The sequence below is a fragment of the Protopterus annectens genome, chromosome 15.part0 (assembly GCF_019279795.1).
Source record: "Protopterus annectens isolate FY-2018-M chromosome 15.part0, PAN1.0, whole genome shotgun sequence".
Classification (NCBI taxonomy): Eukaryota; Metazoa; Chordata; order Ceratodontiformes; family Protopteridae; genus Protopterus; species Protopterus annectens.
The window spans coordinates 396,543,482-396,565,903 of record NC_056749.1 but is presented as its reverse complement, the minus strand read 5'-3'; the positions used below and the strand labels follow the sequence as shown (position 1 = coordinate 396,565,903).

The following is a 22,422-nucleotide window of genomic DNA, read 5'->3' as shown; positions in this document are numbered from 1 at the left end:
GGAGAACTGTAAAAAGAGGAAGAATCTAAGCTGTTAAGTAGACAGCTTAATAGGTTAAGGGCAAGGCAGAACAGCACCGGTGACCGAAAGTCACCCTGGAATATCCCGCTATGAATTTTTATCCCTGGGATAATAATTTGTCCTTTATCATGGTTTAATTGCAAAGTGGTCTGCCACTGTTTCATAGTCACTGTAATGTAGTTGATCTGTAGGGTGTATCTTATATACATTTAAGCATTCTTTTATCTATAAATGTGGAATACTTATCAAATTTTTTTGTAGTCAATTCATACCATACTTAGATTATTCCTCTTTTTACAGTTCTCCGCTATGACTTTATTTAACAACAAATGGAGCAAGGTACTTTGTAAACACCAGTGATGCTGTAGATAACCCATAAGGGACAGAAGTAAACGTGAAATGATTTCTGCTTACCTTGAATACCAGGAACCACCTATAGTGCTTGTGAATAAGAGTGGGCAGATAGGTGTCTTTTACATCACGGGTGACTAGGATGGATCCCTTTAACAGCAATGGGAGAAGAGTCTGTAAGGTCAGCATTCTGAACTTGGTAATCTATTAAAAGAATTCTTCAGTCTGAACCAGTCCACAATGGGTCTTTAGATTCTAAACTTTTTAGAGACTAGCAGGACTCTTAATCATTGTGTTACGGGCAGCCAACTACTGTACCATAGCGATGTACATCAAACCGGGAGGGAATGCAGGGTTGCCAAAAAAAAAAAAAAAAAAAGGTAGTATCTTTCTAAATTGTAAATTGAATATCTGGGAAAGGAAGGGGGTTAAAAGGTTGTGGGAAGAGACTGATGCATAGGCAATACACAGTATTCAGCTCTTCAGAGGGAAACAATTTCCATGCAAACCCTGCCTTGCAGTCCTTCTTTGTGCCCATACCTGTTTTACTGTAAATGCCTCTCTTGTTTAAACTGCTCTGCTCTAATCTGCCTCCTATAAAGCTGTCACAGTTCATACATGTTGAGTCCCCTACAATGACACCAGCTACATAGCCATTTACTACAGATAATGACCTTGCCATTTGTAGATCAGTGTGTGTATATATCTTTAAGAAGCTATCCAAGGGCTTGTACAAGTGTATAAATACTGAGCACGTGCAAGTCTGACTGCCACTTTGTAGTAAGCTGTTGTGATGTAAGCATGTATGTACGTAAGGTCTGCCTGTTAACCAGTTTGTTTATACTTTATGATGCTGCTACCCACACTGATCTGTTTCTATGTATTAAAGCAGCTAAACAAAATACCCCACCTGCTTGTCATCTACGGAGGAGGAGGGACGAGTGACACCATTGAATCATGACATCATGCTGAATGCTGGCAAAAAATACCTCTCAAGACCAGCGCATTTTCTGTCCTGGACATATGCATAGCAGCATCAATCATATAGTTATGCATGTCCCACTGGCAGAAGATCTACATCATTCACAACCAAGTGGGCCACTACCAGGTCATAATTGTATTTGCTGCCTCTATGCTGAAATACATGTTACCATTGTTGATGCATTTTTTTTTCCATACCAGGAAAATTGCTATTTTTACTAGAATATTAGATTTTATTTCTTATTTTTTGTTTGTACTTGTATTATTGTATTATTGTATTTCAACCATGTCTTGGAGCTTATCTCCGTGGGCATCTACTGAAAATGGACATATATCCAGTTAGACTAGCCCAGTCAACAAATGTAAAATAAATAAATAATACATTTGTCAGGATGGATGCATCTGAGAACCTTCTATCCCATGTACTCAATTAGGAAAGACAGACTAAATACAGTTGTGTACACTTACCGTAAATGTAGATGTTCGAGTGTATTCACTGTTGCAGTCATTACATTTGGGCAATCCTGCTGGCAGGTTGCCCTCAGTTGGGCTGAATTCCAAAGTCCTGGGTCCTGAGTCGGTTGCTGTCACCCTTTCCCTGACGTCAGGTCGTCAGGGGTATAAAAGATGCAGCCGACGCCATTTTCTTCAGTTTTTCTTGCCCCAGATGTCAGGTGCCCCCAAAAGGGTAGGCTAGATATATAAATAAAACACAAATAAACCTAAATAAACTTTACCTTCATCTACAAGCAAATACACCACATAGGTTGTATAGATCAGAGAAGTAAAGATAAGTTCCAGCAGAAATAAGGGGGATGGCGGGTGGGTAACCTGGACTGCAACAGTGAATACACTCAAACATCTACATTTATGGTAAGTGTACACAACTGTACTATGTTCTTCATGTTTCACTGTTGCAGTCATTACATTTGGGTAGAGTCCCAAAGCTATGGTTGGGGGACTGGAGCTAAACAACATTCGGAGCGGCTATGAGGCCCTGCAGAACTGCAGTGGCAAAGCCTGCTCTGGATTTAGAGTAAAGTGGCAGATTGTAATGCTTTGTAAAGGTGTGCACTGAACTCCAAGTAGCGACCTCCAAAATGTCTTTGGTTGGTACTCCCCTGAGAAAGGCTGCAGAAGTGGCTGCAGCTCTGGTTGAATGCGGCCTAATGCCCATAGGCACTGGCTTGCCATGCTGAGAGTAGCAGAAACAAATGCAGTGACCTATCCACTTTGAAATAGTCTGCTTGGAGAGAGCCTTTCCTTGTGATCCTGCAGCATATGCCACTAGTAATTGTTCTGTCTTTCTGAAAACTTTAATTTTGTCTAAGTTGTCTGTGTACGTCTAAAGAATGCAGAATTTTCTCAACCTTGTTCAGTGGATTTGGATAAAAAGTTGTCAAATTAATAGTTTGGTTAAGGGTTACACTGGACACCACCTTAGGCATACATGTAGGGTTTGTCCTCAGAAAGACCCTGTCTGGATAAAAAATGATAAAAGGTTCCACAGCCATGAGAGCCTGTAGCTCTGACATTCGTCTTGCAGAAGTTATTGCTAGGAGCAGAGCTGTTTTCCAAGATAAAAACTTTATATCTACAGTAGCAGCTGGCTCAAAAGGAGGTAGGGTGACTTTTTCCAAGACATAATTGAGGTCCCATGCAGGCATTGGCAATCTCCTTGGAGGCCTTAAATTTTTGGCTCCTCTGAGGTTCTGCCTTAATAAAGGATGAGAAAAGAGTGGTGGCTCTGTATTGTAATGAGCCGAAATGGCAGAGGCATGAATTTTAATTGATGAAAAAGATAGGCCTTTGTCCAGCATCTCAGTTAAGTATTGCAAAATCTGAGGGATATTTGGTACAGATGTGTCAGTTCCTTGAGCTTGGTTCCAAGCACAAAATCTCTTCCATTTTCCAGCATATGATTTTCTAGTACTAGGCCTTCTGGCTTCCAAAATGACATCCATCACAGCTTTACTGAGAGGTGTGCTTTGTATGGCTACATTATCCGCCATGCTGTCAGGTTTAGAGTCCTGAGTTAGCTGTGCAGAATCTGATTGTTTTGTTGGGACAGTAGATGAGGTATTTCAGGTAAGGTCCAGGCTGGGTGTTGAGACAAGTTCCTTAAGATCGGATACCAGTACTGGCGGGGCCAGTCTGGGGCAATCAGAATCATTTTTGATTTCTCCTGTCTCACCTTTAGGAGTACCTTGGGGAGGAGAGGCAGTGGAGGAAAGGCATATACTGATAGGTTTTTCCAGTTGAAAGATAAGGCGTCCACTTTCCATGCTTGTCTGCAATAAGTCCTTGTGCAGAATCTTTTTAGTTGATAATTGTGAGGGGAGGCAAATAGATCTAAGTCCAGGAGTCCCCATTTCTTTGTTATCATGATGAAGACTTGTGGATCCAGGTGCCACTCGTGGGGATCCATGAGGTTTCTGCTTAGTTTGTCTGCCAGAGTATTGTCCTTTCCTGGCAGGAATTGTGCCTGCAGATGAACTTGGTAAGTCAATGCTGTGTCCCATAAAGTCATGGCTACTTTGCAAAGGGGGTAAGAATGCGTGCCCCCCTGCTTGTTTATGTACCACATGACCATGGTATTGTCTGTCTCTATCAGTAGTTGTCCCAGATTAATTAAGTCCTTGAAGGCTGTCAGGGCATTTTGAACAGCTAGCATCTCTTTTTGATTGATATGTAAATGCATTTGATTTGTGGACTAGGTGCCCTGAATGCCTTTTCCTGTCATTTGGGCCCCCCAGACATAATCTGATGCATCCGTTGTTAGGTTCTGCCTGGCTGGGGGTAATGAGAATGGCTGTCCCTTGTTTTGGTGACAAGCCTTTGCCCACCATCGAAACTCCTGTTGCAGGCAGGGAATGACAGTAATCATTGTTTCCAGGCTGTGGCAATGTTGTGTCCAGACACTTTATAGGTACCATTGAAGTTTCCTCATATGGAGTCTTGCATATGGAGTTAGCAGGATGCAGGATGCCATGAAGCCCAAAGCCTGCAGACTTTTTCTTGCAGATAAGTGGGCCTTTGTTGCCATTTCCTTGAAATAGGTAGTCAGTTTGTCTGGCATGAGATAAGCCATCTGGGCAGTTGTATTTAAGCTTGCACCCAGGAATATTATCTCTTGAGAGGGTACTAGTTTTGATTTATTTTCAATGACTGTGTACCCTAGGCATGTTAAAAGTCTTTTCACAAACACCAGATGCTGTAGTAGAATGTCCTTGTTCTCTGCTTGAATGAGGCAGTCGTCCAAGTAAGGATATATCGGTATTCCTCTTTGTCTGCAGAAAGCAATTACTGGTGCCAGGCACTTTGTGAAGACCCTGGGCGCAGTAGATAAACCAAAGGGCAGTGCAGAGAATTGGTAATGTTTTGAACCAGCCTTGAATCTGAGGTATCTTCTGCATGACTGTCTGACTGGGACATGCAGGTAAGCCTCTTTTAGGTCTAAGTGCATGGGCAGAAGCTGTTGCAAGGTCAACATCTTGAATTTTGGTATATCCAGGAAAGTGTTTAGAATAGATAGGTTCAGTATTGGTCTCCATGATTTGTCCTTTCTGGATACCAAGAATAGTCGTGAGTAAAATCCTTGTCCCTGCTCTTGCTGTGGCACTTGTTGAATAGCCCCCATGTCCATGAGGGATGAGACTTGTTTTTGAGCCTCTGCCCATTGATTTTTTGTCAGGTCTGGCCAACTGTTTGCCCTTGGCAGGGTATGGAAGTGAAACTTGTAGCCTTGTGACACTATGTCTAGAACCCATTTGTCCTGGGTTATAATGTGCCAATTTTAAGAAAAAAGTGTTATTTTTCCCCCTAAGGGTGCTACCAGTAGATAAGTGCTTGGTGCAGGCAGGAGGAAGTCATTGGGACTGTTTCCTGTATAGTTGTGATTTGTCTTCTCCACTTTTGGAAGTAGAAGCACCCCACTGCTTAGACCTGTAATAACCTTGCGACTGGGATCTGCCTCTAGGGCGTCTGGATCTGCCCCTTTGAGGTCTGTCTGACACTGGAAAGGACCAATTCTTTGTAGGCCAGTGTCTGCTAAACCTAGGTGGCTGTACTTGTAAAAAATCTTTGACCATTTGCATGTATTTAGTGTTGTCCTCCATTTTCTTTAACACCAAACAGGGTATCATGCTGTAATGGTGCATCTAATAATTTAGCTTTGACATGATCAGGCAGATTTTGTTCCTTTAAGCAAGCATGCCTCTTAATTACAGAACCCATAACAGCGGCCCTGCAGGAGGCCTCCAGAGAATCAAAACCACATTGCAAAGTATGCTTTCCAACTTGATCAGCTGCATGCAATAAATCCTGCATTTCTTTGTTTTCTGCACAATCAGAATTTACCAACCTTTTCTGTTTAAGCAGTGTCATGACATATTGCTGATATTTGAGCATATGAAACTGGCAGTTTAAGGCTCTTATAGCCAAGGTAGCAGATGTGTAAATCTTTTTTCCCCATTTATTCAGTGCCCTAGAATCTCTGTCAGAGGGGGTAGGGTTTTTTGCAGTGGAAGCCTTAACCCCTTTGGGACCCTGAGAAATAGTTTTTGGGTCTGCAGCAGGGTTTTTGAAAAGGAATTTATGAGAGTCAGGAACCCTGTAGTATCTGTCAGGCTTAACAGGAGCTGGAGGTAAGAAGTCAGGGGTCAGACTAGACTCTGAAAACACATCATCTACAATGTCTAACACAGGTGGAATAGCTAGAGGCCTGTGTTGAGGTAGTAGAAGGAAGACCCTGAGCCTCTTCTTAGATTCTGAAAAATCTTGGCTCTCCCAGTGGAAATGCTCCCTCATGGTATGCAATGTTTCCCCAAAGGAATAGTCCTCAGGAAGAGAAGCTGAAGGAATAGACTCTTCAGCATCAGAATCCTCATAGGGGGAAGAGAATATTCCTGATCAGAAGAGGAATCTGAGGAAATGGAAAGCTGATCTGAAGATTCATAGTCTGTCTCTTGCCTAGGCCTCTTATTAGGAGGGGGATGGGAACCCCTAATCAAGGTAATTAAGTCTTCGGCCATTTTGAGCATCTGTTTTTTGGGCATGGAGGCCTGTCCATGTGGCTGGTGAACTTGTTTCTTTGCCTTTAAAGGTGCTTTAGTCTTTACCTTTGAAGCTGTAGTTGGTTTAATGTATAATTGTTTAGGTCTGAAAACACCCTCAGAAGCCGATGCCTGCTCAGCGGCTCCAGACCCATCTGAGGGAATAGTCTCTGAGGCTCCAATACCTTGCGTTTCCAGCGGACTGACCGACTCCACGTGGGAGTCGGTAGCGGCCTGTGACTCTAAAGTAGCAGGCGTCAGGGGCTGTGAAAGCACCTCACTGAGAACCGGCGAACCAGCGCTGGCTTAAGAGAAGCTTCGTCGTCGGTTTTGAACCTCGCTTGCCTATCTTTTTCTTTGCGCTTTTTGTGAACTCCGGTAGTTGGATGGCTATCCGACGACATTGTATAATTAAATCTGCACCCAAAATAACTTAGTATAAAATCGTACCGACGCTTAATAGTGCGTTGGTTAAATCTAGCACAAAACCGACGACTTGAAACATCGTGGTCAGGGCCTAGGCAAGGAATACAGTAAGAATGAAAGTCCTTATGAGGTATTTGCTTCCCACAAGAAATACAATTATTAACTTTTTCTGACATCGGTCTGGAGCAAGAAAAAAGTTTCCCCAATGGGGTACTTAGCTTTTAATGAAGACTTCGGATCTGAAACTCGAACACGAAAATCTCAGGAGTCAGCCGACCAGCACTTCTGAACTGCTTCTGCTTCGGGCACCGCACGGCAAGAAAGACTGAAGAAAATGGCGTCAGCTGCATCTTTTATACCCCTGACGACCTGACGTCAGGGAAGGGGTGACAGTAACTGATGCAGGACCCAGGACTTTGGAATTGAGGCCGACTGAGGGCAACCTGCCAGCAGGATTACTCAAATGTAATGGCTACAACAGTGAAACATGAAGAACATCATTCACACTATTGTGATCTGGTCTGGTGAGGGTGGTATCAATATTGCTGGCAACACATTTAGTAAAACACTTTCACGGGTGGATGCAGTCTCAGTAGGCCTTAACGGCATGAAGTCTGCACTCTGACTCGTAGAGGTATGTGTACTGGATATGGGCATACCAGGTGAAGGTGAGGGTATTGCTGTCTGAACTAAGGGCTGAGGTTTCTTAGTCTTTTCAGTAAGCATGCGGCAGCAGCTATACTGCCTCAAAATAACTGGTGCTATCAGGATGGCTACAGAAGGGGCAAAACTGACTGAGATTCCATACTATATCATACTAAATGCCACGAGGTGAGCCAGACACACAATACCCTGGAATATATTAAGCTCCATGACAAACAGGCAAGAAGCTCTGTCCTCCGCTCCAAAGCTGATCCAATGGCATACTCACAAAGTAACCAGCACAGCAAGCAACTATTCATTGACAGCAATGGGAAAAGCTGCAGAAATGGAGGACTTACACAAGATTTAGTGAGAGATTATTCCTCAAATCAGCACACCAAAACTACTGACCCAACACCACAAAAAATCTGAAATGTGCCCCTAGAAGGGCATGATCGACTACAAATTACTCAAAGTTCAAACCACAGATGACACCACGAAGAATGTATCTGCACATATGCTCATAGAAAACAAACACTCAAGTCTTTACTCAGGCTTTGAAGTGTGCCTATATGCATAGGTTCATACTAGGCTATCTGCCCTAGGGCATTTATAAGCCTAGCCAGAGTGTGTTTGGCTTTCGCCACCCATTTTAAATTAATTTTGCTATGCCCTTTTTCGAGGTTAGTATACTGTGCCTCTAACAGTGACACAGAAATGATACCTGGGGTAAACCTACTATCTCCCATCCACTCATCAAGATTCCTCTTGAAGAGAGTCAATGAGGGACTCTGCCTAACCTGGACTGGGATTTTATTCCAGAGTGAAGGAAGCCTCTGGGTTATGAATATGTCCCTCCAGCATGTCCTATTTATTTCAGTGCTGAGGTTCAAGTCTCTCGAGCACGTAGCTCGATGGGATTTGGATTTTCTGAGGTGCAGCATGTCCATTAATTCCGGGTTGGACATGGCTTTATACGTCAGGTACAGATCGCCTCTGAGCAGGCGGTATGCCACTGAGTAGAGCTGAAGTTTCTTTAACCGGGTAGCATATGGCATCTGTTTGAGCCCTTTGATCCTCTTGGTGAGGTACTTTTGGGGTCTTTCCAGTTGCTGCAGGTGTCTGGTAAGGTACATCCCAAAAGGGGCATTGTACTCAATTATGGGCCTGATGAGGGATGAGTAAAGAGGCACGATGACCTCCCCTGATCTAGATGTGAATCCCTTCATGATTAGGTGGGCTATATAAAATGTTTTTCTAACCACTTTGGCCACGTGGTTGTCAAATGAGAGACTGCTATCAACTTGGGTCCCCAGGTCCATAATTACTTCTTCCGTACTTAATGGATTACCACCTATGTGGTAATTTGTGGGCACTTTGTTTTTGCCAAAGGGGATGACTATACACTTCTTGGCGTTTAGCTTGAGGCCATGGCTCTGGCACCAGTTGTCTGTTTCTATGAGGCCCTTTTGGAGGATGCTTGTGTCGGCTGGAGAGTCGATTATAACGCCCAGTCTGCAGTCATCTGCGAACTTGGTCAGCCACAGTCCTTCCGTGTTGGCATGTACCTCTGAGAAATATATACCGAACAGGAGAGGTCCCAGGAGTGAGCCTTGTGGGATGCCACTTGTAACTGGTTTGGAGTCTGACATGTCTCCAGCAATTCTAACCATGTGGGTTCTGTCCTTGAGCCAGTTTGCAACCCATCTAGTAACATAGGGGTTTATATTTAAGCTGGTGAGCTTATCTATAATGCCCGAGTGGGGCATTGTATCGAAGGCTTTTGTGAGGTCCAGGTAGGCTGTGTGGACCACCTTCCCCTCGTCAATGGCCTTGTTAACTGTATCAAAGAAATCGACCAGGTTTAAGAGGCAGGATCTGCCCTTAACAAAGCCGAACTGGGTAGGATCCAGTGTCTGTAGGTCCCCAATATCTTTTTTTATGAGGTCCATGATGATCCTTTCCATAGCTTTGCAGACCAAGCTAGTCAGGCTTATGGGGCGATAGTTTCCAGGATCCGTTGAGGCACCACCTTTGTGGAGAGGGACCACTGTTGCTGTACGCCACTCTTTGGGTACATATCCTGTGGTAAGCCTGAGATTGAACAGTAGTTTTATGTTTGGGTTTAGCTCTTCTTGGAGTTCATGTAGGATGCAGCCCGGGACACCATCTGGTCCCATTGATGCTGTGTTTTTTGCTTTGTTTTTTTGCAGACTGTCAAACCAAGACTTCCTTGCCCTATCAAGGGCAGATGCAACTAGTGAAATCAGCATATATTTCCCTGCTTCAAAAGGTAACCCATGAGAAGGGAAAAGAAAAGGGTATCAATGAAAAATGTACAGCCCTGAACTATGACCAGGAAGGGGTATGTAATAACCCCTGTCAGGAAGCTCCCCTGGCATTTCCAGGCAAGACTACCCACTTGTGGGATGTGGAGAAGTTCTGTTCCTTCCCAACTTAGGCTGCAATGGCCAAAACCTAGAAAGTTTCTGGACAATGGCAACCTCAAAGTGAAATACCCTGTTTGGCAGCTATTCCCGGGCACAGCAGATCAGACAATATTGTGATAAACAACTTCACATTAAGCTGCAAAATGTCTTAAGGAGTAACTACCCTCCAGGTTTTCAGAAACTGCATGATGAAACAAACACAGCAAATTCTCAAAGTAAAAAAGCTATTAAAGCCAAGAACTACATGAAAACACCTATTGTGTGTTGATGAGAGGTGAAACAGAGGCAATTAAAGTGACAAAATAATATAATTTTGTATTTGAAGCAGGTATGCATTATCCCTCTAAAATGGGTGTGCATGCATACCTTCATCTTAAATTGGGGAAGTCTGCAAGACATGAGAACACAAAGTTGCATCTTCTAGAAAAGAATATCTGTGTGTGTGTGTATATACTGTAGATAAGGCAAAATTTAAATACTGAAGCTAGAAGTATGTCTGGCATACTGAACTAGAAGAAAAGTACAGCTGTTGCAGTAATAACTATATGGGTTATTTTTGCTGAGGTAGCCCTTGGCCAGCCCAAATACCAGAGATCTAACTCAGACTCCTGGTTTGGTGGATATCCTGCATCTGATATCAGGTCATCTCAGTATAAGGGTCGTCAGCAAGCACCACCTTAAAGGCCTTTCTTGTCCCCACAAAAAAGGAGAAGAATTCCAAGATGAAGCTCCAGGCCTGGAGTACAAGGCACCCCAAAGTTCTCAGTGTGCAAACGAAGGGACTCTAAAGACATAATGAAGGAGAAAGGGGGGGGGATCTCCACCTCAACTTTAAGGAATGACAGAGGAGAAGGTGGGAGGGAAGACATACTGCAAGTAAAGACACTCAAATGTCTATATTCATGGTAAATAGACACAACTGCACTACGTTTATAGTGTTTCATTGTTGCCATACTATCTATATGGTAGGATTCCCAAAGGTGAAAAAGGGAGAGGCAGGAAAAGAAATAATTAACCAGAAGCTAAAATGCCCTGAAAGACTGCATAAGTAAATCCTGCTCTTGTAATGGAGAAAATAGAATGACTGTAATGTCTGATAAAGGTGTGGATAGAGGACCAAGTGGCAGCCTCTAAAAATTTCCTGGGTGGAGCCCATCTAAGAAATGCAGCAGTAGTGGCGGTAGCCCTGGTTGACTGACATCTGATATGTTAAACAATTTGCTTCCCATGATGTTGGCAACAAAAGACAATGCAGCAAGAAATGCATTTTGAAATGAGGATTGTTTGCTGATAGGCTTTATCTACTTCACAAAACCAAAAAAAAACTTTCTTGTCCAGCTAAAAGTACCCTGATACACCAAACTACAAAATTGAATTTATAAAAAATCTGGATAATATAAGCCAAAAGTATAAAAACTTATGAAGGTTTAATAAAAATAACAAAGCCATCAAAAATACAAGTTCTTCCTCCATGCTTAAATGATTGCAAGTTAAAACACATACATATTTCCAACAATGTGACACACATTGCAGAAGTTTTAGATATCAATACCTTTCCATCTATAGGATTTTTCTGATAGGACCATGAGAAAAAAACAGAATAATGGATGAGTAGGACAAAACATATTTGAGTAACTGTGTAAGCTAGGAAAGAACATAGTTGATCTCTGCCTAACTTGGGGAGATACTTTGTCACTGACACCAGACTCAAAACATTTTCCATTTTGAAATATATAACTTTCTGGTACTACGTTTTTTTGGCTTCTTTTGAAATGTCCAGCACATCCCTGTCCAAAGAAGAGACTTGGGAAGCAGTTAGTGAAATAACCAAGCTATTAGCCTCAAGGTGCTGAGATCCACCCTCTCAGCTCTGCATGAGAAGTGCCAAAAAAAGAAAGGGCTTTAGCTTCCTGTAAAAACAACCCAACAGCCAATCTAGCCATCTCCTCAGTGCAGAAAAGCATTCTTTAGCTTTCTGTTGACAACTAATCAGCAGTAGCTGATCCACTCCCCACCAAATCCATGCCCGCATTTCAGTGCAGAAAAAAATGGATGTAGGATTTGGTGCTCTTGATTGTACCCCCAACATTTTGCATCTGAGGCAACTGGCCCTTTTAGCCCCGTTCTTACTATGTTACTGGAGAATTCCATATACATGCAACAGAAAAGCTATGTTAAAAATCTTCTGCCTGTAAATGCAATTCAGCCATCCAGAAAAGTAGACCTGGTGTAATGTTTGATGTTTGCAAGCAATTGGGCATCCAGCATAAATTACACCATTGTACAAAATACTAATGGATTTACAAATGTGGTAGCAAAACCAAAATCAGGACAAAGTTACTATGAAATGTTATTCCAAGGGAATATGTCTTATTAAAAGTAGTTCCGTTTAGTAATGCATGTCCTGGAACTCTGTAAGATATTTCCGCAAAGCTAAAATTTAATTGTGTTGAAGGGAGAACAAGGAAACATCTCATCTGCCTGCTGAAAGTTAAAAAGTATCCTTAAAGTGAAACAGTGTGTGGTATTTTAATTGAAGAAACAACTTCTTTAGGAGAAGGAATTCATTTAATGTTTTTTGAGATCCTGTTTTTGGAACTGTGCTCAAGCGCTGTATGCAGACGCATACTCCATATCATAATGTATCATACATGTCACTAATAATAGTTCAGTGGTGGATGTTCTTAAGTCCACTACACCAGTTTCAAAGTAGAGACTGCCTATATGTTAACCACATAAAAACACTTACTGGAAAGATTCATTTAGAATACTGCTTATCCAAAATGTTCTTCTTCTGAAATGTTTTAAAGTTGGAAAATGGCAATTATATTAACAAAAAAATGAGATTTTAAAATGACTTTTAGGACACGTTATTTTTAAGAAATTATTTTTTCTGTAGCTGTTCGTCTAATGTATTTCTTATTCTTTCTGAAATATTGTCTGTCTGGATTACAAAGGGTGGAGACTAACTGGAGGTACACAAAGAACATGTTTACCGAAGGTAGGTTTCAGTCTGCAGTTAGTAGTATAATGAGAATGTTCTTAAAGCTTCTGTTTGTGCTGTACATTTGTTATAATTTCTGTGCGATTAAGGCAACTATGATCCAGCAGAAATGATGTGCTAAAAGCAACAGAACTGGGAAACTGGAGCACTTGCATTATGTGCAAGATCTCTGTGGTGAAGAACAAGGAATCAGGTGCAATCACTTGGTAAATGTGGACAGAATGAACCATGGTACATGCTGGATCAAGCCATAGGCTAGGGATCATGTGATTCCTCTGTGTAGGTAATTCACAAAATTAAGCTATTTGATTTTACAAATTGCTGTGGTTATAAATCACAAAAGGGGCACCAGCTGCCAAGCATAACATGTACACTGAAAAGTTTTTACCTGTACTTGGGCTACTTGGACTTTGTAACACAATTTCTCCATGTCCCATTTAACTTCCACTCAGTATAGCTAGTCAAAGATGAAGTAAACACAATGGTTAAGAGAATTTCTTTTCATTCTTGAAAGTTAAAGAGAAGACCCATCTTATTTCCAGTTTCGGGATAGGACCACAAAGGAAAAACAGCTTACGAACATTTTAGATACTTGATCAAGTTTTTGATATTAACTGTAAAATGAATGAAATTTGTAACTGTCAAACTGGCAAAGTTATATAGCATTACACATGGAGGGAGAGAGGGGGAGTAACCAATACCCTGTTGTTAAATCAATCAGCACAGTACCTTCAGATGAGCACACAGATAGCTCATCATTTTGGTCATTATCTTCACTTCCTTCAGGACCAGTCTCTTCATCCAGTAGGGGGGATGTACCTGAAACAGGCTGGTCAGCAAAATCAGCTGGACCCCCTCGTGGTGGTGGGACATCGATACCCATTAAACGATACTTTCTTCTCCGGTTGCCTATCCAAGTCTTTGAAATTACAAATGTAAGAATCAGAAATGCATATGCAAATGACTGCTTTAGCAGTAGTAACAATCATGTTCATAAAACTAAAGATAATACCACAGTTAAAGTAAAATTTATTCTGGAAGCTCTGCAACAATTATGACAGGTGAATATAAATTTACACAACACTAACAGGGAATAAACCGATTAAATGCTCAACAGACTGCTCAACAGCAAAGATCTGTGACTACACCACTCTAAATATATGAGACGCATGTAATTGCTAGAAATAAAAATGTCACAAGAAAAGGCTAGTTACTAGATTGTCCTTAGTGCAAAGTGTATGTCATGTGAACTGTATTGTATACTAATATGCAGTGCAAACCCTGTGAACAGCCATCAGGTACAGCAGTAGGACAAGGCCACAGCCAAAGGTTAAGGCTTTTAATACTTCTGATACAGACACTGGGAAAAAACAACAAACATGAATGTGAGTTCACCTTTATACCACAAACCAGGTTTTCTCTTTTCTGATTATGTAGGTATTGCTCTGTTATTTCTGTCTAACCATCCGAGGATGTTCAAAAGCATAACTAGAGTCTATTCAGATGAGAAGCATGCAGATATGTGTGCCATCATGCTTTGCTTTAGAAATGCAGTACAATTTACAGAGGAAACTACAGACTAAATATGATGCTCCTTAACAACTTATTTATCAAACTCTCCAGTGGCAGCAGGGATGTATGGTTATTCCTTTCTCATCAAGCATCTTCTGCCTGTAGTTACCTTGTATAACAAAACTGGATTTTCAAGTCATAGCTCAAAAACACCATTAACAAGTTATAGAAAATATCATTTTGAAGCTCTTATTTGTTAAACATACAGAAATAAAACTGTAGATACAGTCTCTGCATCATTTTCCACAAACATGAACAGTTTTAGCAAAACTATGCTGCAAGCATGCTGTTTTGTTAGAAAAATGGCCATTACCTCTTCCTGCCTGTGTTCACAAAGAAATCTAAACTCAAACAACTTAAAATATATATCACACTTCATTGAGTTTTAATATACAGTAAATACAATAAAGTGTATGCATACGGTGACAATAGCATCTATAATTCTGCATCTTCTTTATGAAGTACTGAAGCAACAAGATTGCCTGAGCTACTTTTACTGATAAAGTTGCTAGGAAAAAAGCACGTCAGAACTACTGATTGACCATTAACCTTTGCTATACATATAAAACAGATTTCTATTTAAACTGTTATAACTACTATATCTAGCACTAGTGTCCTAAAAACCTTCATTTTTTCCTGTATTTTACAGAGATGCTTCAATCTCATTGATACTTTAATGTAACCTCCACTGTTGGTTGCCAGAATTAAAGTAAACCTCAAATCTAATGAAAAGTACATCCCATTCTAGTGCTCCTGCTGGCTTATTTAGTGCTATATTTGCTGGCTGCAACATGGACTTGACCTTTCAGAGTTTCTTTCTCTTATAGTCAGTTTAAGTCAGACTACATGGGATGCTATTAGATTCAAATTGTTTATCTTATGCATGCTAATGAGGTAACAGGCATTTTTTCGGAAAGTTTGTTGCCATTTTTTTTTTAACTTCTCCTCAAATTTTCTCATGGAGCAGTGGATTTGGGGTAAAACTACTAAGACAATTTGTATCATCTGGTCCTAAAGGTAGGAGAAGCTCACAAATAGGTGATCTAATGACAATCAGATATTCTTTTTATCAAAGTTAGACTTCAGCCACCATGAAAAATTTTTAATAGTTTAACAATCAAACAGAATGAAATTAAGAAAGATATTTTTTCAGTAATTTTGTTTCTGCCAAATGGAACCATATATCAATGAGCACATCGCCCTCTAGTGGTAGCAGGCCACACAGCACATACAGTGAATGAGCAATTAATTACAAAAGTTCTTTTTTCTTGCACCGCTCACATACTTTATTTGTAAACAACATAAGCAAACTAGTCTTTCACATACCCTCTTGCACAAAAATCCTAGCCACATGAGCAAATGTGCATATAATACAGAGGGACCGTTTAAACAAATCAATGAACTAGGATGTTTCTGAGATGAGATGAAACTGCAGTACTCAAAACCAATACAGTCTAGGGGATCTCATGCAAACTTCATACAATGTCCAGAGGTCAACAATAAATTATGCAGGCATGACGCATAAACTCTGACCCCTGAGGTTCCATGCATAATGCAGAGGACCAAAACAACTGATGGAAAGACTGCAGCCTGGGCTTATGATCTGAGTGACTGTTTCATAATGAGTATATTTATAATAATCTGAGACAACCTCAAGTAACCTCGGGTAACTTACAGTTAGCATTTATTTACATACATGAGTGCAGAATGACAGATGCTGAACACTGCACATGGGAGCGTATACACACACACACACACACACACACACACACACACACACACACTCACACACACACTCACACACACTATCCGTGCTGCCACTACACATATGCTGCTGCTGCTTCTCAGTACCACAGTCTGGGTTTTGCGCCTGGCCTCAGTATACTGTCTTGCTTTACACTGCACATTATTCTTATGACTGCGCGACATTTTTGTTTTCTTAATACTCAGGTTTCCAACCAAAGACATGATGTTTGGTTCAGTTGATTAAAGATGCCTCTAGGTTTGTAGTGTCGTCCTTGCTATACTTTTTATATTCTCCTTGACTAGAGATCTTTTTCTCTCTAGTATTTTACTATAAATGGGTTTCCCTGTTAGACATTAATGGCCATCAAATATAAATAAGTAATTAAAACCACTTCATATCAAGAACTGCTGTACCACCCAAGAAACCAGCGACACCTTTTCCAAAAAATCTGTTTAATTCCACAGCGAACTGAATATAAAAAGCACAATGAAGAACTTCACCAGTTGATCTCTCTTAGCGCCTAGGCCATATCATCCTTTACAGAGTAAAATGAATGCTCACAATATTCCCTCTTATATTATACTTCACTACAATTAATGAATTATCCAATTAAAATGTCTAAAGTAACATCTACACTATACATGGCTAAAACAACTGAAATCAAATAAAACTCTGCCAATGACATTCCTTATTCAGCCCGTTCGGCTGCAAAGTATTACACTTCATTATTAAAAGTGATTCCTTCTTCCTTAATAAATATTTCAGTAAATTTTCACCAGAAAAGTGTAAGGTAATGTGTTCCAAAATCGTTACCATTAAACTATCAGTTTAATTAAAATGATCTGCTACTGGGCTGTTGATTTTTTTTATTCTTTATATCCCTAATATACGCTCCTTAATTCTCTCACTTAAACTCCTTTTGCTTTCACCTGTATACAAACAATTACATGAACATGTTATTGCATAAATTATAAACAATCTTGTGTTTGAAATGTTTTTCCATTAATATAATGGAGCATAGGTACTACATAATGGAACATCTGCCACAAGGATTAGGACCCAGTCTTCTTATATTAGCTCTCATCAATTCTTTTGGTCTATGGTATCTACTATGTACTAAGAAATCTTTAATATTACATCCCCTTTGAGAAGATGTTCTTAATTCTATTTCCGATAAACTAAATACTTGCCTCCTGATTACTTTCCAATATTCTCTTAATACTTTATTAAATCTATTACAAAGACTGTATATGTAGAAACAAAGATTATGCTGTTATTCTTTAATTTCTTGTTTCTAATATAACCCTTGTTATTCCTTTCTCTTTTAGTATTATAATTTTCATAAATCTTCATATGACTGTCCATTATTATCTATCTAAGAACATTCTTATGGCTTTTATTGCCTCAGTTTTGGAATTATTTTCATCACTACACAGTCTTCTAATTCTTAATAGTTCTCCATATGGTACGGAAGCCAAAGTGTCTGGAGGATGATAGCTGGTTGCTTGTAACATTAAATTCTGCTGATCAATTTTTCTGTGTATTTTGGTTTTGATTTTCTCATTATTAATGCCAATAATAGTAATATCAAGAAAATTAACTTTCAAGCCAACCCGTGCTTGATCATATTTAATTCCAAATATATTTTTATTCATATAATCTAAAAACTCATCTACCTCTTCAATACCATTGTAACATATGAAAATAAGGTAGCCTATAAACCTATAATAATTTTTTACATATTTTTGAAAGAAGGCACTTCTGTATATATGGGTACTTTCCAAATACCCCATAAACATGTTTGCATACATTTTTTGTTGATAAAGACTCCCCTCAAATTCAAATATGTTATTGTTTAAACAAAAATCAACTAATTCTTTAATATATTGTGTTCTAGGATAATCTCCTAAAAAGAACTGTATAGCTTCCAGTCCATATTTATGCTGGATATTAGTATATAAACTGGTTACATCAACTACTACAAAATACATGTTTTCTAACCATTTAATGTTTTTAACCCTATCCAAAAAGTCAAAAGAATCTCTAATATACGATGGAAGTTTAATTACTTCCTTAAGTAACACTTCATTGAAAAGACATCCCAGGTTGTGTGTAAAATATCCCATGGCCGAAACTATAGGACAACCTGGAGGTTGTCAACTATATTCTCGTAAAAATAATGTAACCTTACTCCTTTATCAATCAATACCTTAAACTCTTTTACAGCCTGGCCCAAAATAGTAGTATTCACCTTTCTATAAACTTTTTCATTATTTAAATGTTGCATACACATTTCATAATACATAGAAGAATTCATGACAACTAATTTTCCCCCTTTGTCCGAGGGTTTAAAAACAATATTATCATTCCTACCCAGTTGTTTCAATTTATGCCATTCATTTCTTGATAAATTATAGCTTTTCTCAGTGTTATTGAATTTATTAAACCTTTGAATATTAACATTTTTAAATGGTGGCATAAAAGTACTTTTGGTAGATATTGTGCTAGTATCAAACATAACATATGCATTATTTTCTACATCCGAATCACAAGAATAAAAACTGTTGTCACTAGATAAATCAGTACTTTCACTAGTCAAATTCATGTAATATGTCTTATTATTATGAAAATATTCTTTAAATGCAAACTAATCTAAAATGTTCCATTTTAATTTCATGCATTCTAGGAAAGCAGTTTTCTGTAGAACAGACATTTCATCATTGTCAAATTCATAATTAGATAAATTAACATGAGTCCAACATTTCATGTTCAACCTGCGAATTCACAACTGTATGCAATACCTGTTAAGTTAGACCATCTGATTACCATGTCCCTGCCATACTCATTTTCTGGCGCCAAATTCTGCTGCACCTGGTTCACTAAAATTAGATCGTAAAGATTCCGTGTTACCAGGTCTAGGCAAGGGGGGATATTCTCGATTTGCATATTCCTCTTCTTCCATCTTGTTGTCCCTGAGTTCTTGGTTTGTAAATTAGATGACAAAATGAAAGCCTTATTCTTCTCATAATCACGCAAGTCTATTTGTAACTTGTTCTTCTTTCTGTGTATTAATTCCTTCTCATAGGAAGCTTCAGATGTGGTCTTTACCACTTCCTCACACATTCTCTTGGTCTCTTCCAATATTTTATTTCTCTTATAGTTGTCTCTATCTATTAAAATAGAGACCCATTCCATACTACACCTATGGGCTGCAGCTATCCACCTGTCATGAAACCTTTGTTCCTGCTCCTCCGCAAGTTCAAATGGAGCAGAAGGACTTTTGATAGCTCTCAGCCCTCTAGGGGTAATTTGCAACTCATGATACCTTTGTAAACTGTTTAAATTATAGAAAGTGGCAGTCTCTTTAAACAGTAACTTTTCTAATTGGGAGCAAAGTTCTTGTGCTGCAGGAAAAGCCGACAATTCTGTGTGCTTACCTACTGCTGCAAACGGATTAGTAGTAGTCCGGAACCTAGTTTCCTCCCATTTTTTGAAAGCATTATTGTGTTTATTAGAGTGCTGTTCTCCCAAACCACAGTTCTGTTGATTATTCATCACATCACCATTGTTCGTCACCATTCTCGAGTCAGCGGGAACATTAACAGGTTCATTCCTTTGAGAGAATTCCAACCCCGCTTCACGAAAAATATGGAGTAAGGAAGGAAACAAGTCACTGGTCATGTTGAATTAAAACCACTTCAGATCAAGAAATGCTGTACCACATCCAAGAAACCAGCGACACCTTTTCCAAAAAATCTATTTAATTCCACAGCAAACTGAATATAAAAAGCACAATGAAGAACTTCACCAGTTGATCTCTCTTAGCGCCTCGGCCGTATCAGCCTTTACAGAGTAAAATGAATGCTCACAATATTCCCTCTTATATTATACTTCACTACAATTAATCAATTATCCAATTAAAATATTTAAAGTAACATCTACACTATACATGGCTAAAACAACTGAAATCAAATAAAACTCTGCCAATGACATTCCTTATTCAGCCCGTGCGGCTGCCAAGTATTATATTTCATTATTAAAATTGATTCCTTCTTCCTTAATAAATATTTCAGTAAATTTTCACCAGAAAAGTGTAAGGTAATGTGTTCCAAAATCGTTACCATTAAACTATCAGTTTCCCCTTTATGTACCGAATTAAAATGATCTGCTACTGGGCTGTTGATTTTGTTATTCTTTATATCCCTAACATGCGCTCCTTAATTCTCTCACTTAAACTCCTTTTGCTTTCACCTGTATACAAACAATTACATGAACATGTTATTGCATAAATTATGCCTTTCGTTGTACAAGTAAAACAATCTTGTGTTTGAAATGTTTTTCCATTAATATAATGGAGCATAGGTACTACATAATGGAACATCTGCCACAAGGATTAGTACCCAGTCTTCTTATATTAACTCTCATCAATTCTTTTGGTCTATGGTATCTACTATGTACTAAGAAATCTTTAATATTACATCCCCTTTGAGAAGATGTTCTTAATTCTATTTCCGATAAACTAAATACTTGCCTCCTGATTATTTTCCAATATTCTCTTAATACTTTATTAAATCTATTACAAAGACTGTATATGTAGAAACAAAGATTATGCTGTTATTCTTTAATTTCTTGTTTCTAATATAACCCTTGTTATTCCTTTCTCTTTTAGTATTATAATTTTCATAAATCTTCATATGACTGTCCATTATTATTCGTTCATCGTAACCTCTATCTAAGAACATTCTTATGGCTTTTATTGCCTCAGTTTTGGAATTATTTTCATCACTACACAGTCTTCTAATTCTTAATAGTTCTCCATATGGTACGGAAGCCAAAGTGTCTGGAGGATGACAGCTGGTTGCTTGTAACATTAAATTCTGCTGATCAATTTTTCTGTGTATGAGTGAATGAGCAATTAATAAAAAAGTTCTTTTTTCTTGCACCACTCACATACTTTATTTGTAAACAACATAAGCAAACTAGTCTTTCACATACCCTCTTGAACAAAAATCCTAGCCACATGAGCAAATGTGCATATAATACAGAGGGACCGTTTAAACAAAACAATGAACTAGGATGTTTCTGAGATGAGATGAAACTGCAGTACTCAAAACCAATACAGTCTGGGGGATCTCATGCAAACTTCACACAATGTCCAGAGGTCAACAAACAATTATGCAGGCATGAAGCATAAACTCTGACCCTGAGGTTCCATGGATAATGCAGAGGACCAAAACAACTGATGGAAAGGCTGCAGCCTGGGCTTATGATCTGAGTGACTGTTTCATAATGAGTATATTTATAATAATCTGAGACAACCTCAAGTAACCTTGGGTAACTTACAGTTAGCGTTTATTTACATACATGAGTGCAGAATGACAGATGCTGAACACTGCACATGGGAGCGTACACACACACACACACACACACACACACACACACACACACACACACACACACACACACACACACACTATCCATGCTGCCACTACACATATGCTGCTGCTGCTTCTCAGTACCACAGTCTGGGTTTTGCGCCTGGCCTCAGTATACTGTCTTGCTTTACACTGCACATTCTTCTTACGACTGCGCGACATTTATGTTTTCTTAATACTCAGGTTTCCAACCAAAGACATGATGTTTGGTTCAGTTGATTAAAGATGCCTCTAAGTTTGTAGTGTCATCCTTGTTATACTTTTTATATTCTCCTTGACTAGAGATCTTTTTCTCTCTAGTATTTTGCTATAAATATGTTTCCCTGTTAGACATTAATGGCCATCAAATATAAATAAGTAAACCCAGGGAATATGATTGGCAAACAAAAGAAGAAAACCACCAACAACCAAACTAAAAATGCTTCCGAAGATGGCCAGATCACAGACACTGCTCACCTTGCAGGAAATAATGTCGCAACTAAGAATGTCAAATGAAAAAATACACCACCGTTTATTTAATGCTTTCATCTTGCAACAGACTTCATCAGAATAAACAATCCACTATACCAAAACCATTTGTATAACAATTCATATTATTATTTAAACAATGTTTTACATCACTTCCTATAGTACATTTAAATCTCCTGCTAAGTTAAAGTGACAGGTGCACCACTTGTACCCCATTCTTTTCTAATATGGTATTGTTACACTGGGAACAAGAGTACATTTTCAAATCCCC

General features: G+C 39.2%; 1 protein-coding gene across 2 annotated transcripts in view; it reads right to left on the bottom strand.

Annotated features, from left to right (window-relative positions):
* Positions 1 to 22,422, bottom strand: part of HDX (highly divergent homeobox) — a 587,780-nt gene that overhangs the window by 191,434 nt on the left and 373,924 nt on the right. For both annotated transcript variants that reach the window (XM_044057137.1, XM_044057138.1), the window contains exon 6: positions 13,659 to 13,848. In XM_044057137.1, coding sequence (XP_043913072.1) covers positions 13,659 to 13,848 — 190 coding nt within the window. The remainder of the gene's footprint in view (positions 1 to 13,658; positions 13,849 to 22,422) is intronic.